This window comes from Salvelinus alpinus, chromosome 9, assembly GCF_045679555.1.
Source record: "Salvelinus alpinus chromosome 9, SLU_Salpinus.1, whole genome shotgun sequence".
NCBI classification, from domain to species: domain Eukaryota; kingdom Metazoa; phylum Chordata; class Actinopteri; order Salmoniformes; family Salmonidae; genus Salvelinus; species Salvelinus alpinus.
The window spans coordinates 78416642-78432721 of record NC_092094.1 but is presented as its reverse complement, the minus strand read 5'-3'; the positions used below and the strand labels follow the sequence as shown (position 1 = coordinate 78432721).

General features: G+C 44.2%; 1 protein-coding gene across 2 annotated transcripts in view; it reads right to left on the bottom strand.

The window, feature by feature from the left end:
- LOC139530675 (rho guanine nucleotide exchange factor 10-like) overlaps window positions 1–16080 on the bottom strand; it is an 86077-nt gene that overhangs the window by 26622 nt on the left and 43375 nt on the right. For both annotated transcript variants that reach the window (XM_071327282.1, XM_071327284.1), the window contains 7 exons: window positions 14603–14718; window positions 13926–14053; window positions 8137–8237; window positions 7544–7665; window positions 7274–7360; window positions 4170–4399; window positions 3867–4024 (listed from right to left, as the gene is read on the bottom strand). In XM_071327282.1, coding sequence (XP_071183383.1) covers window positions 3867–4024; window positions 4170–4399; window positions 7274–7360; window positions 7544–7665; window positions 8137–8237; window positions 13926–14053; window positions 14603–14718 — 942 coding nt within the window. The remainder of the gene's footprint in view (window positions 1–3866; window positions 4025–4169; window positions 4400–7273; window positions 7361–7543; window positions 7666–8136; window positions 8238–13925; window positions 14054–14602; window positions 14719–16080) is intronic.

Sequence of the window (16080 nt, the reverse complement as noted above, 5' to 3'; positions counted from 1 at the left end):
CTTTTGCACATATAACACACTGGCTGATGAAAGGCACTAGTCCCAATATAAGTGAACCCCAACTCAATGTAGTTATCATCATATTTGCGCCTTCGATGGTCCAACGTCCCTGTCTGTTGTTCGGTGCTTTCCCAGGTAAGGGGGCAGATTCACAACTGTCAGATTCACAACTGTCAGTGTCCATGCTAGCTGGGCTAACAACAAATGTAGAATTACTGATGCTAGCATTGGATGTGCTCGTGGAAGCAGAACTTGTTTTGTCAACAGGTGCAGTACTGCTGGTAGTAGCAGTACTACCAGTAGAGCTGGTATGTGTCTCTATGGATGCGGGCCTTTTTTAAAAACATTCAACAATTTCCCAGCAAACGGAATGAGCAGCAGCTACGTTTGGCTACATACGTTTGGCTACACATAGTGGAATTCCCGCAAGAGAGTAACGGTTAATGTGATTGGATGTTAACTATTTGACTAGGCTACCTGTATTCGACATATTTCGCTGAACACTAGATGGTTGAATTTTATTTTTGGCAGTGAAATGAGGCTACTCAGACGAGAGAAAAAAACTCACCCAAATGTATAGCCCCATTGGACTTTTTAGGGAATACCTGGTGTTGGCTATATTACATGGATTTAGACTTTAAAATGTAGATGTTCCAAAGGTCTGCATCAGTGGCTTGTAGGCTATGCGTGGAAGCCAGGAGATGCTAAATGTATTTATGTTAATTAACGGTCAATTACCGTGAAACCGGCAGTTATTTGCTTTACAATCACCGGCTGGCAAAATGTCATGACCGCCCATCCCCATCTACTGCATTACTAACCGAATGTAAAGGGAAACTAAAAGATGTTACATGTGGTAGTAGGTATTAAGAATAATGCAACACATATCCTTGACTCTATCAAGCCAAGCAAACGATGCCAACCCACTGAATGAATGACAAATGGATAGAATTGTGCAAGTTACTTCAAATTAGGCCAAACTTCATTCAAAGACTCAATCATGGGCAATCTTACTGACAGTTGTGGCTGCTTTGTGTGATGTATTGTTGTCTCTACCTTCTTGCCCTTTGTGCTGTTGTCTGTGCCCAATAATGTTTGTACCATGTTTTGTGCTGCTACCATGTTGTGTTGCTACCATGTTATTGTTATGTTGTGTTGCTACCATGCTATGTTGTTGTCTTAGGTCTCTCTTTATGTACTGTTGTGTTGTCTCTCTCGTTGTGATGTGTGTTTTGTCCTATATTTATATTGTATTATATTTATTGATTTTAATCCCAGGCCCCCGTCCCCGCAAGAGGCCTTGTGGTAGGCCGTCATTGTAAATAAGAATTTGTTCTTAACTGACTTGCCTAGTTAAATAGAGGTTAAATAAAAAAAACAGCATACACCAACGGCCACTGACGTTTGATTTTGTAAATAAATAAATAAAAGCAGCATCCAAAAAAAGATATGTCCTGCTCCTTCCCTGACTTCTCCTAATTGTTTGTATTTTACACTGCTCATGTGTCAAATTTGTAAAATTATCACAAAGAGAAAAGTATTTAAAGCCTTTTTACCAGTTTCTTTCACACCTAGTCCCAACTTAACCCACCAAGTCAAATGTGCTGTAGGATGTTGGTACCCAGCCAGGTGCTAATGAGTCTGTCTCTCCTCACTGAATGAATGACAAATGGATGAATGGGTGATATTTGTGCACCTTACTTAACAATTGAATTTCAATTAGGCTGAACTGAATGATAGAGGGTAAAGAGGTTGATTTAATTTATAAAGACAATAGTGTAAGGAGTTTGTGTATTGCCTATTTATCAGCAGCAAATAATTTGACCATGTGCCTTGGGTGTTGATAGCATTTCTCTTTTACATTTTACTTTATAAAAATAAGCTGTTACAGGACTGCTTATTATAACTATTACTAATCCAATTTATTGTAAGGGAAACTAACAGGAAAGGGCCTTCCCCAAACTGTTGCCACAAAGTTGGAAGCACAGAATAGTCTAGAACATCAACGTATGCTGTAGGGTTAAGATTTCCCTTCACTGGAACTAAGTGGCCTAGCCCGAACCATGAAAAACAGCCCCAGATCATTATTCCTCCTCCACCAAACTTCACAGTTGGCCCCTATGCATTGGGGCAGTTAGCGTTCTCCTGGCATCCGCCAACCCAGATTTGTCCGTCGGACTACCAGATAGTGAAGTGTGATTCATCACTCCAGAGAACGTGTTTTCACTGCTCCAGAGTCCAATGGCAGTGAGCTTTACACCACTTCAGCCGACGCTTGGCATTGGGCATGGTGATCTTAGGCTTGTGTGCGACTGCTCGGTCATGGAAACCCATTTCATGAAGCTCCCGACGAACAATGCTGACGTTGCTTCTAGAGGCAGTTTGCAACTCGGTAGTGAGTGTTCCAACCGAGGACAGACAATTTTGTATGCGCTACGCGCTTCAGCACTTGGCTGTCCCGTTCAGTGAGCTTGTGTGGCTTACCACTTTGTGGCTGAGCTGTTGTTCCTCCTAGATGTTTCCACTTCACAATAACAGCACTTACAGTTGACCAGGGCAGGTCTAGCAGGGCAGAAATTTGATGGAACTGACTTGTAAAGGTGGCGTCCTATGACAGTGCCACGTTGAAAGTCACTGAGCTCTTCAGTAAGGCCATTCTACTCCCAATGTTTGTGTATGGAGATTGTATGGCTGTGTGCACATTTGTATACACCTGTCAGCAACGGGTTTGTGTATTGCCTGAATTTTTAAACAAATTTTATATCACATTTACATAAGTATTCAGACCCTTTACTCAGTACTTTGTTGAAGCACCTTTGGCAGTGATTACAGCATCAAGCCTTCTTGGGTATGACGCTGCAAACTTGGCACACCTGTATTTGGGGAGTTTCTCCTATTCTTCTCTGCAGATCCTCTCAAGCTCCATCAGGTTGGATGGGGAGCGTTGCGGCACAGCTATTTTCAGGTCTCTCCAGAGATGTTCGATCAGGTTCAAGTCCGGGCTCTGGCTGGGCCACTAAAGTACATTCAGAGACTTGTCCCAAAGCCACTCCTGCGTTGTCTTGGCTGTATGGGTCATTGTCCTGTTGGAAAGTGAACCTTTGCCCCAGTCTGAGGTCCTGAGCACTCTGGAGCAGGTTTTCATCAAGGGTCTCTTTGTATTGTGCTCCGTTCATCTTTCCCTCGATCCTGACTAGTCTCCCAGTCCCTGCCTCTGAAAAACATCCCCACAACATGATGCTGCCACCACCACCAAGAGTTCAATCTTGGTTTCATCAGACCAGAGAATCTTGTTTCTCATGGTCTGAGTGTCTTTAGGTGCCTTTTTCCAAACTCCAAGCGTGCTGTCATGTGCCTTTTACTGACTTCTGTCTGGACACTACCATAAAAGGCCTGATTAGTGGAGTGCTGCAGAGATGGTTGTCCTTCTGGAAGATTCTCCCATCTCCACAGAGGAACTCCAGAGCTCTGTCAGAGTGACCATTGGGTTCTTGGTCACCTCCCTGAGCAAGGCCATTCTGATATATATATCTAAATACCTGTTTTCGCTTTGCCATTATGGGGTATTGTGTGTAAACTGCTGAGGATTTTTATGTAAATGTAATCCATTTTAGAATAAGGCTGTAGCGTAACAATACAATGTGAAAAACGTCAAGGGGTCTGAATACTTTCCAAAGGCACTGTATAGTGTAGTTTATGCACTATTTATCAAGCATCGGTGCTCATGTTTGCTGCACCTTGCGGGTTGATATGCATCTGATGCATATGCTAAAGGTAGCAACCCAGCAACGTTCTCTAGCGGGTGTTTATAGGCTGAAAGGCAGTTCTAGTGTTAAGAGACAGACAGCCTTCAGAACAAGCCTCACCTTGTGCTCTGGAGTAGATGGCAACTGAGCCACTCACTAGGCCAGCGTATAAACACTGCTTCTTGTGCACCAGGCTGGTCACGGTGGACTTGTCTAGGATGAAGAAGTGTTGGAGACGCACCTTCTTGGACTGCTGGCTGCTCTTATAGACTATGATACTGCAGAGAGGCAGAGAAAGGTTGTGAAGTGATGTCATGAGCTGTGTTTCTAAATCAAATACAATCAATTCAATGAGTAGATGTATCTAGCTGACAGCAGAACCCAGAGTAGGCTATGACTACATAATCTGTTGACATCACATACCTGCCCTCCTCCATGCCCAGGCAGACAGTAGGGTTGTCACTGGCCTTCCCCACTAAGGAGAGGTTATTTTCGGGGTTCCCCATCCTATTCTCCTGGGTACTCTGCTCCATGGGTACATAGGCCATGCACAGGATCCGAGACTCCACATTGAAACACTCGGTCACCTTGGGGCTGGAGTTCTGCATGGCCACGATGGCTATCTGACCCATCTGGTTGGTGCAGCTCGCCACCTGAACAGGGGTAGGAGTAGTAACAGTTAGGAGTAGGAAAACAAGTTTTTCATGACCACATGACCTGACCAGGAAAGACTCCATGCCCCAGCTAGAAAACACAATCCTTTCTATAGAGCTTTCTAATTCTGACCTCATCAGGTGTTGTGATAAAATAGATAGTGGGAAAACAACAACCACGACAACAAACATTGACAATGCTTTAAACCACTCCAGCAGAAAGCTGTACAGCAGACTGACCAATAGGAGCGTAGAGTGGGAGAGAACAGCCCTCTCAAATCCAGGCCAACAGTGAGTCATTTACAATGGAAAAGTGGGAGCCGTCATTGTAATGAGAACAGTCCATCACTGGAGTACATTTGGAGTCACAGAACTGTGGATGTGTTATCCCTGCCGCTGAAGTAAATACACACAGCTAAGAGGCTCTCAAACTGATACATACATTAAATATGCCACTGGTTCAGAGTTATAGCTCATGAATGAAAGGGCCTCTGTTCAATATTTAATTCCGATCTCACTGGGAGTGGAAGAAAGCTTATTTTTTATAGGGATTAAAAGCTGATGAGTAAAATGGCTACTCGCAATAATTGCCACTGGTTACAAATCAAATCAAAGTTTGTCACGTGCGCCGAATACAACAGGTACAGTGAAATGCTTACTTACAGTGCAAAAAAGGTATTAGGTGAACAATAGGTAAGTAAAGAAATAAAAACAGTAAAAAGACAGTGAAAAACAGTAGCGAGGCTATAAAAGTAGTGAGGCTACATACAGACACCGGTTAGTTGGGCTGATTGAAGTAGTATGTACATGTAGATATGGTTCAAGTGACTATGCATATATGATGAACAGAGAGTAGCAGTAGCGTAAAAGAGGGGTTGGGGGGTGGTGGGTGGCGGGACACAATGCAGATGGCCTGGTTAGCCAATGTGCGGGGGCAATGGTTGGTCGGGCCAATTGAGGTAGTATGTACATGAATGTACAGATAAAGTGAATATGCATATATGATGAACAGAGAGTAGCAGCAGCATAAAAGAGGGGTTGGGGGGGGGCACACAAAGCAAATAGTCCAGGTAGCCATTTGATTACTTGTTCAGGAGTCTTATCGCTTGGGGGTAAAAACTGTTGAGAAGCCTTTTTGTCATAGACTTGGCACTCCGGTACCGCTTGCCATGCGGTAGTAGAGAGAACAGTCTATGACTGGGGTGGCTGGGGTCTTTGACAATTTTCAGGGCCTTCCTCCTACACTGCCTGGTGTAGAGGTCCTGGATGGCAGGCAGCTTTGCCCCAGTGATGTACTGGGCCGTACGCACTACCCTCTGTAGTGCCTTGCGGTCAGAGGCCGAGCAATTGCCGTAAAAGGCAGTGATGCAACCAGTCAGGATGCTCTCGATGTTGCAGCTGTAGAACCTTTTGAGGATCTGAAGACCCATGCCAAATCTTTTTAGTTTCCTGAGGGGGAATAGGCTTTGTCATGCCCTCTTCACGACTGTCTTGGTGTGTTTGGACCATTCTAGTTTGATGTGGACACCAAGGAACTTGAAGCTCTCAACCTGCTCCACTACAGCCCCGTCGATGAGAATGGGGCGAGCTTTGTCCTCCTTTTCCTGTAGTCCACAATTATCTCCTTGGTTTTGGGTACGGTGAGGGAGCAGTTGTTATTCTGGCACCACCCGGCCAAGTCTCTGACCTCCTCCCTATAGGCGGTCTCGTCGATGTCGGTGATCAGACCTACCACTGTTGTGTCGTCAGCAAACTTAATGATGGTGTTGGATTCATGCCTGGCCATGCAGTCGTGGGTGAACAGGGAGTACAGGAGTGGACTGAGCACGCACCCCTGGGGGGCTCCAGTGTTGAGGATCAGAATGGCAGATGTGTTGCTACCTACCCTCACCACCTGGGGGCGGCCCATCAGGACGTCCAGGATCCAGTTGCTGAGGGAGGTGTTTATTCCCACGGTCCTTAGCTTAGTGATAAGCTTTGAGGGCACTATGGTGTTGAACACTGAGCTGTAGTCAATGAATAGCATTCTCACATAGGTGTTCCTTTTGTCCAGGTGGGAAAGGGCAGTGTGGAGTGCAATAGAGATTGCATCATCTGTGGATCTGTTTGGGTGGTATGCAAATTGGAGTGGGTCTAGGGTTTCTGGGATAATGATGTGAGCCATTACTAGCCTTTCAAAGCACTTCATGGCTACGGACGTGAGTACTACGGGTCTGTAGTCATTTAGGCAGGTTGCCTTCGTGTTCTTGGGCACAGGGACTATGGTGGTCTGCTTGAAACATGTTAGTCTGTAATACCCAATCAGGGACATGTTGAAAATGTCAGTGAAGACTCCTGCCAGTTGGTCAGCACATGTCCGGAGCACACGTCCTGGTAATCCGTCTGGCCCCGCAGGCTTGTGAATGTTGACCTGTTTAAAGGTCTTACTCACGTTGGCTATGGAGAGCTAATGCTCTCATGCATGCCTCAGTGTTGCTTGCCTCGAAGCGAACATAGAAGTGATTTAGCTCGTCTGGTAGACTTGTGTCACTGGGAAGCTCACGGCTGGCTGTGCTTCCCTTTGTAGTCGAATAGTTTACGGTTGCAGAAACATGTACAAAATAAGTTACAAATAACGCGAAAAACCCCCACATAATAGCACAATTGGTTGGGCACCCGTAAAACTGCTGCCATTTCTTCCTGCGCCATTTTAGTCAAAAAAGCACAACAGACCCAAGTTGTCATCATTTGTAATGCAATGATGTACATACATGGATGTCCATGCTGTCCATTGACAATCTCTTTTATAACATCTATGACTTCAATTGTTGTTTAGACCTTATTGGGTTCAAGTAAAGTGCCATCAAATGATAAAAAGCCAGGTGTCCTACTCACCCACACACAGCCGTGTCCGAGTGCAGGTGTGTCTGCTGTGCTCCCTATGTTGATGTGGGGCTCGGGGTTATGGACCGCACACTCCACCTGACAGACATAAAGAGAAACAGACTTACACCACTCTTCACATGTCTATGTAGATTGTACTAGTTTCCTACATGGCATTGTAACAAATGATTGACGCGGTCAAGGGATAGGTCGTCTTTAGATGGAGCCATTGACCCTGCCCATGGCTGACAGAGGTGGTGGTATGGGGGAGGTGATGCCCACCTTGAACTCCTGTAGTTTGGACATGACCACAGGCATCTGCCTGAGCAGGAGAGGATGTTTCTGCTTCTTGATTTGGTTACCATCATCCTCCGCAAAGAACCAGCCCTGCAGATTGTCCTCCTCTGTTAACACACACACGTCATTTCATTTCTAAGAGGAACACTATCTCCAGTGTCGAGCAGTGATCCTAAATTCAAACCGTGAAATATTACATTTCCAAATATGTTACACAACACCTAATTCCATAATCTGAACACCAGATTCAGACGTTATAACTTTACAATCCATTTTACAGTCCAATGAGCCAGGGCTGGATAAAGGTGAATTTCAACTTATGATATTTGCTTGGTAAACACAGATTTTTAAATACCCATTGCTATGCAACTAAACCTTGGGTTTGGAAATAATCACAAGTGGAAAAGGGCAGTGAGGCAGAAAGAGGCTGTCCCGCTGCATACACTCACTACAGTCCTCTATGTAACTACAAAGTGACAAGAGGCAGTGGGGAGAAGCAATAGGGAACACAAAATATCCAACACAAACAGACAGAGCATTGGGTCTGTGATTGTGACTGAGGCCAGACTAAGACATACCCAGAGCCAGCTTGGCCATCTGCAGGTTACAGATCCAGGACTGTTTGATGGCTGGAGAGAAGGTATTGAACACAGCAGAAAAGTATGTGGGCCTGCCAGACCTGCCAAGAGGGAGGGGGAGATAAATGACAGACAGCAGTGTTGAGACAGTGACAGTATCCACTACATAGAGTCTGTTGCATAGAGAATGAATCCTGGAGTGTATTAACGGTTCTGCATCACGACATTCACTTCATTTTTTTAAAAGAATCACCTAATAGCAGGAAGAGCACAATCTAGTGGTCAGAACCTCGTAATATCAGGATGTAAGATGGGACATAACTTGAATGACTTTAATGACTAATACATTACATAGGATGAAGATACAATACACTAAGCCGCAGCGCCATATTACTTGACAAATATAGAGAACTGTTACTATATACTCGTTGTTGGGGGGGGGGCTGGCGTGGGGTGTCCGTGGATCGCTTTTGAGCACTTCTTTGGATTCCTCATGTCTTACTTATTGTTAGAAAAAAGTTTGGTCCAAATCGGATTTTAGGTACTATAATTATAGAATATTATATAAATTAAAATGTCCTATCAGGGCGCAATCAATTTGCTTAATTTCTCAGAGATCAAATTATATATTTCAACAAAATAATTTTCCCAGAATGCTTATCTTATCCGTTTCTAACTACAGAACAAAATCAGAGCTGGTGGGTGTCATGGCTTGCTGTCAGGGGAGGGGAATCTGTGTGACCCTAACAGCTGAAAGGACATGTGATCCTGCTCTCATTCGGGGCTTTTCTCATTGACAAAAGTTGGAGAGGCAGCGCACTGACATTTCAATTGACATAATATGTACATTAACTTTTCAATTCACATCCACAAAGAAACGTCATGTGGGTTTGGCGCTAGGCAACGGACATTTACCTTAACTATCCCTATAAAATATGCCATTAAGGCACTAGCCAGCATGCCTCAACTATGCACGCGACTTTTCATCTTAACCATATTGCACGATTGAAAAATGGAACCAAACCACATCACACATCACAACAATACACAAGGACGTGCAGAAAATAAAGGGTTTATTTTCTCGTCTGAAGGCTATACTCATTACATTTTAGATTCAAGACAAAAGCAGAGTTGCTAACAGCCTGTCTTCATCAAGTAACGTTAGCCTATAAAAATGATAAATTAGGCCTACTAGCCCTCTCATACAAATATAAAAGTACAGTAGGGCTAGCTGACTTAAAACATTACTTCATCAGGCTTCATTTTTATATATAAATATCAAATAATTTGTCCTACATGTGGTCAAAGCTAATTGCGTCTGAAAATGTGGGTATAATATACAGTTGAAGTCGGAAGTTTACATACACCTTACCCAAATACATTTAAACTCAGTTTCACAATTCCTGACATTTACTCCTAGTAAAAATTCCCTGTCTTAGGATCACCACTTTATTTTAAGAATGTGAAATGTCAGAATAATAGGAGAGAGAATGATTTATTTAAGCTTTTATTACTTTCATCACATTCCCAGTGGGTCAGAAGTCTACATATACTCAATGAGTATTTGGAAGCATTGCCTTTAAATTGTTTAACTTGGGTCAAACGTTTTGGGTAGCCTTCCCACAATAAGTTGGGTGAATTTTGGCCGATTCCTCCTGACAGAGCTGGTGTAATAACAGAGTCAGGTTTACAGGCCTCCTTGCTCACACACGCTTTTGCAGATCTGCCCACAAATTTTCTATAGGATTGAGGTCAGGGCTTTGTGATGGCCACTCCAATACCTTGACTGAGGTCCTTAAGCCATTTTTGCCACAACTTTGGAAGTATGCTTGGGGTAATTGTCCATTTGGAAGACCCATTTGCGACCAAGCTTTACCCTTCCTGACTGATGTCTTGATGTTGCTTCAATATATCCACATAATTTTCCATCCTCATGATGCCATCTATTTTGTGAAGTGCATCTGTCCCTCCTGCAGCAAAGCACCTCCCACAACATGATGCTGCCACCCCCGTGCTTCACGGTTGGGATGGTGTTCTTCAGCTTGCAAGCTTCCCCCTTTTTCCTCCAAACATAACGATGGTCATTATGGCCAAACAGTTCTATTTTTGTTTCATCAGACCAGAGGACATTTCTCCAAAAAGTATGATCTTTGTCCCAATGTGCAGTTGCAAATCGTAGTCTGGCTTTTTTTTAAATGGCAGTTTTGGCATTTCAGGTTATGTCGATATAGGACTCGTTTTACTGTGGATATAGATACTTTTGTACCGGTTTCCTCCAGAATCTTCACACGGTCCTTTGCTGTTGTTCTGGGATTGATTTGCACTTTTCGCACATTCATCTCTAGGAGACAGAACGCGTCACCTTCCTGAGCGGTATGACGGCTGCGTGGTCCCATGGGGTTTATACTTGCGTACTATTGTTTGTACAGATGAACGTGGTACCTTCAGGCATTTGGAAATTGCTCCCAAGGATGAACCAGACTTGTGGAGGTTTACAATTCTTTTTCCTGAGGTCTTGGCTGATTTCTTTAGATTTTCCCATGATGTCAAGCAAAGAGGCACTGAGTTTGAAGGTAGACCTTGAAATACACCCACAGATACACCTTCAATTGACTCAAATTATGTCAATTAGCCTATCAGAAGCTTCTAAAGCCATGACATAATTTTCTGGAATTTTCCAAGCTGTTTAAAGGCACAGTCAACTTAGTGTATGTAAACGTCTGACCCACTGGAATTATGATAAAGTGAATAAGTGAAATAATCTGTCTGTAAACAATTGTTGGAAAAATTACTCATGTCATGCACAAAGTAGATGTCCTAACCGACTTGCCAAAACTATAGTTTGTTAACAAGAAATCTGTGGAGTGGTTGAAAAACAAGTATTAATGACTCCAACCTAAGTAAACTTCCGACTTCAACTGTATGGGGAGTTGCGACAAGCGACGAGCTGTTTTATATGGAAGCCCATACACGCCACCCCAAAAAATGTATACATTGAATTGCCTCGTGATTTGTCAACTCGTGCACAATGAATTTGTGCTTCAGTCTGATTAACTGCAGGCATTAGCAACCACAGCTGCAGGTAGCTTAGATCCTTTCTGACCCCATCTGGGCCTGGTCAGGGGAAATGAAGCGGTAACGTCATGTATTTATAGCCTAAGATATGTATTTATAGCCTAATATAGGCCCCTTTATTGGTGTTCTGAGAAAATATGAATGTGATCAAATTTGGTTTATATTCAATTTTGGGGGTTGCTACCTAGGCCTATTTAATCCAAAATTATTGACTGGAATTAATCAATCAACACAAGTGATGACATACTGTGTGAATAACTTTTTAATTACAAATGCAAAGGCCAACATGATACAACTCTGCATAAAGCAAGCTCAGCCCTGTTATTAGTTATATTGTCCAATCGTAGTTGCTGTCTCTTTTTCTGTGTAAAGGACCCTCCCCCTGTTCCACTGTTCTGACCAGCAAACAAAAATTCTGAGCCGGTTCGAACCCCAAAAAAGTAACGGTTTAGATCGTTCCTTTTTAAACTTCTGAAATACATTTTTTGGTACATTTAGCTTGACATTAAATTACTTGACCAATGGATAGAGCAGCATGCTACGGAATGGGCAAGCTATGTACATGCATTGGACAGACAAGGCTAAGGGGATACCTAGTCAGCTGCACAACTGAACCCATTCAACCGGCTACTGGCCCAACGCTCCTAACCGCTAGGCTACCTGCCGCCCCTATAGTGCAGTGTTGGGTGCGACTGAAATATTGCGGGTGAGGAAAGAGCTGGGCATGAAGCACTGGGCATCTTGTTGTTATGACATACATTATCTGAATTAGGCCCACAGAATTATACCTACAGAGGAGCTGCTTCTATGAAGGAACTTTGAATGTTTTTGTACTTCAAAGAGTTGGCTTGACTAACGTTGGACCAGAGCTAGCCCTTGATCATGACTCTCAGGTCCATTTCAGTTTGAGAGCCAGACCAGAGCTAGCGAGCTTGCTAACAAGATTGTGTGTGCAGAGCGGCACCAGAATTAAAATAAAAACAAGTCTTACTTTTCGTAGTTAATAAATCCAATGTGAAACCCGATAAGGCTAGTTAAGGACACTATAGTTGAAAAAGTTAATACATTGTTCTCTAATTAAACATTTCTTTCCCTAATTTCTGAATCACGCCTGAAACGTCAGTAGCTACAGTAGACTATGCATGCTTCGGAGAGAGGGGCAGGTATTTCTACACACACACAAAGATTTTCAGCTGGCAGGCTGACACGAATAAGTTTGTGAAAGTTTTGCATAAGCACTTTGTTGCATTTATTGTGGGACTGGAAAAAATAAATGCCCAGAATGTAAAAGAACATTTTTAAGCGGTTAAAATAACAGTTCTGTTATATATATTAGGAAAATATCTACATTTCAGTTGTTTCAAAATCATTACTCCGCCATTACAATTTATATATTGCAGGAGTGTTGGCCTGGATGAGACAATTCTGTTCACACTGCCCTGCTCGGAGGGGGGCAATTGTCGGGTGAGCGTCGTGCGCTACCTCCGGAGACAGCGCTAGAGACATAGCAAGTTCGCAAGTCCACATTATTAAAAAAGGTATAGTCGAGAGGGTATTCTCTCAAAACCTCTAGAGAGTCTGTCGTAGTGTGAAAAGGGTCTTAGAGACAGCAGACAGACAGGGCTGTGAAGGTAATGGAAGCCAACGGTGTTTATAACAGCTAACGTAAATAACAAATCACCGGGGAGGATCTCTGGCATGCATCTTGCCTTACACTCTCTCACTCCATCTCTCTCTCTCTCTGGAATGTGGTGTTTTTAGATGGAGGGATCAGAGAGGAATGACAGCAGCACAGCTGCGTCTCAAAACGCGATGCCCAGGAGTAAGAGGTAATTTGACCAGTTAAAAACAGCAGGCAGAGTGAGAGTCAACAAGTTCAAGGTGCCAGTGGGCCATGGAAGGACCATGTCGAGGGAGTACTCTCCTATAGTAATGAGTGGATGAAACAGCTGCACTGTCTTCTCTGAGGTGAGAGACACACTGATCCACAGCAGAGAGCATAGAGCTCTAACAGACTCAAATCATACCCCTGAGATCAGATTAGAACAAAGCTCAAGTTGTTTATCCACCGTGACAGTAAGTCTGTGCCCATTCCTGGATGGTTAGAGAGGACAGTGAGGGAGTGAGGACATAGGGGCCTGACCTAGTGTGTGAGAGAGAGTGTGAGAGACAGTGATGTGGGTGAGAGGTCTATAAGAGAGAGAGACAGTGATGTGGGTGAGAGGTCTATAAGAGAGAGAGACAGTGATGTGGGTGAGAGGTCTATAAGAGAGAGAGACAGTGATGTGGGTGAGAGGTCTATAAGAGAGAGAGACAGTGATGTGGGTGAGAGGTCTATAAGAGAGAGAGACAGTGATGTGGGTGAGAGGTCTATAAGAGAGAGACAGTGATGTGGGTGAGAGGTCTATAAGAGAGAGACAGTGATGTGGGTGAGAGGTCTATAAGAGAGAGACAGTGATGTGGGTGAGAGGTCTATAAGAGAGAGACAGTGATGTGGGTGAGAGGTCTATAAGAGAGAGACAGTGATGTGGGTGAGAGGTCTATAAGAGAGAGACAGTGATGTGGGTGAGAGGTCTATAAGAGAGACAGTGATGTGGGTGAGAGGTCTATAAGAGAGAGAGACAGTGATGTGGGTGAGAGGTCTATAAGAGAGAGAGACAGTGATGTGGGTGAGAGGTCTATAAGAGAGACAGTGATGTGGGTGAGACACTGACTTGTCCTGTTTGCCAGGCAGCTGCAGCTGGATCCTACAGCGATCTGCAGCCCGGATCTCGTCCTCCTTCTTCAGAATGAGACGCTGCAGACCCGACACCCAGTCATGGGCCACCGTAGGGTTAACGTTCTACAAGAGAGAGGGATGGAGGGAGAGAAAAGAGAGAGAGAGTGTCAAAGTATTAACACAAGACACTGCTTATAACGTCGTCCATAATGTCGGATGAAAACCGTAATAGATCTAGTTTTCAAATCATGCCATTGGGCAAGCAGAGATTGACTCCACACACCAGCTCTTACAAATTGACCACAAAGCCCCCCCCCCCCCCCCCCCTGTGTTGTGTGTGTGAAACACATGTCTCTCTGTGTGCCTCTGGCCTGTTCTCTGCTCCCCCACCACTATGCCCTCTGTCTCTGACAGGACTCACACATAGACAAACACTGGCTAGTTGAGTCTCACAGTCCAGCACCACACAGCGCTGTCTGGGCAAATTACTGTACACCAGACTACAGTGTTTGTCAGGGCCCTCTCTCTCTCTCTCTCTCTCTCCTGGGGCCACAGTTCGACATGACACATCAAAACCTCAGGGACATATTTACTCACAGGCAAATAATATACTTGTATTTTCACTCACAGAAAACAAGCCTTAAAATGAATGCAGCGATAAATGCTGCTCACCTGGTAGTTTCCCTTGAGGCTACCGATCATGCTGGAGATCTGGTTGACCAGGCTGAGGTCGTGGATGAGGTTCTGCAGGTCCTGGTACAGCTGGCCAGGACCCATGTACAGCTTATCTGGAAAAAGAGACAATGAGACGTTGAATAAAAACTATCAGCTGCCCTGGGCCCATGTACGCCTTATCTAGACTAGGACTATCCCTGTCAACAGAACAAAATGTTATTACCAAGTGAAGTTGGTAATTGAAGTAAGTTGTGATTCACAAATCTGAACCCATAGCCCATAGCCCATCTGCAACCATTTACCCAAGAATATGAGCCATAAATATCTCAAAAGAATTTCCTGGGCATTGAAAGCAGGAGGTCAAATAAGACCTACTGCCAGACAAAGATCAATAACAGTCAGATCGGTTTCCCACAGAGATCTGCGACATGTGAGCAAACTCACTTGGAATGGCGCTGAACCACAGAACCACAGTGACGGAGTGTGTGTGTGAATGTTTTCACTTGAGTACCGTTACCTAACAGCAGTTTCCTGGGGCCAAGCTATTCACTGCTGTTCCGCGCACGTGTGTGTGTGTGTGTGTGTGTGTGTGTGTGTGTGTGTGTGTGTGTGTGTGTGTGTGTGTGTGTGTGTGTGTGTGTGTATGTATGTATGTGTATATAAACGTGTGTGTGTGTGTGCATGTCTTTGTAGATGTGCCTTGCCTAACCAACAAGCCAGTGAAGTGAAGTGAGTGATTACTGTGTTTCTGTGGGTCCAGCTCAGGACAACGGACTGCTTTGTTTGTCAGCGCTCAGCCTGTAAATGACAGAGACACAGACAGAGAGTCTGACTCATCAGAGAGAGAAAGAGAGCGAGGGGCCTCTTGTAGGCTCTGCCAGCACATAGCCTTCTCTCTAGGCTGTAGCTCACATTAAAACCTCCAGCATAGAGAGGATGACCCTCCTCGTCTTTCAGACAAGCCTGCCACCAAGTCATCATACGATACAATTTACACTGCAGCATATGGGACTATGAGCTAACAAGTAAGCAGGGAAGCTCTTAAAGACAATTTCACCATATGACTTTTCAACTTCTATTTTGTCACTCTCATAAGGCAGCAGATTGGAACTTGGAGGGGAAGTGTTCATGTGAATGGGAATCTCTGGCGCCAGGATTCCTGGAGTTCCCTCTGGTTTTGACAGTCTACTTTCTGTGGGCTCTATATGGCCCTTCACACTGCCCTAGTGTTCCAGCTCCATGGTAACTGCTCCAGTCTTCCCCAGGGCTGGCCCAGAGAGGACCCTCAGAGAAACTTCCACCATATTTGCACTTCGCTAAAATGTACATACAGGAAGCTAATTCAGGGACTCGCTCTTCATCATGTACCAAAACATCATTCCACATATGAATATATTCAGGTGACTATCACTTAAATGTTTTACTGATACAATATGTCAATTTTTCTGACAATATTTTGTTTGGTTGAAAGCATA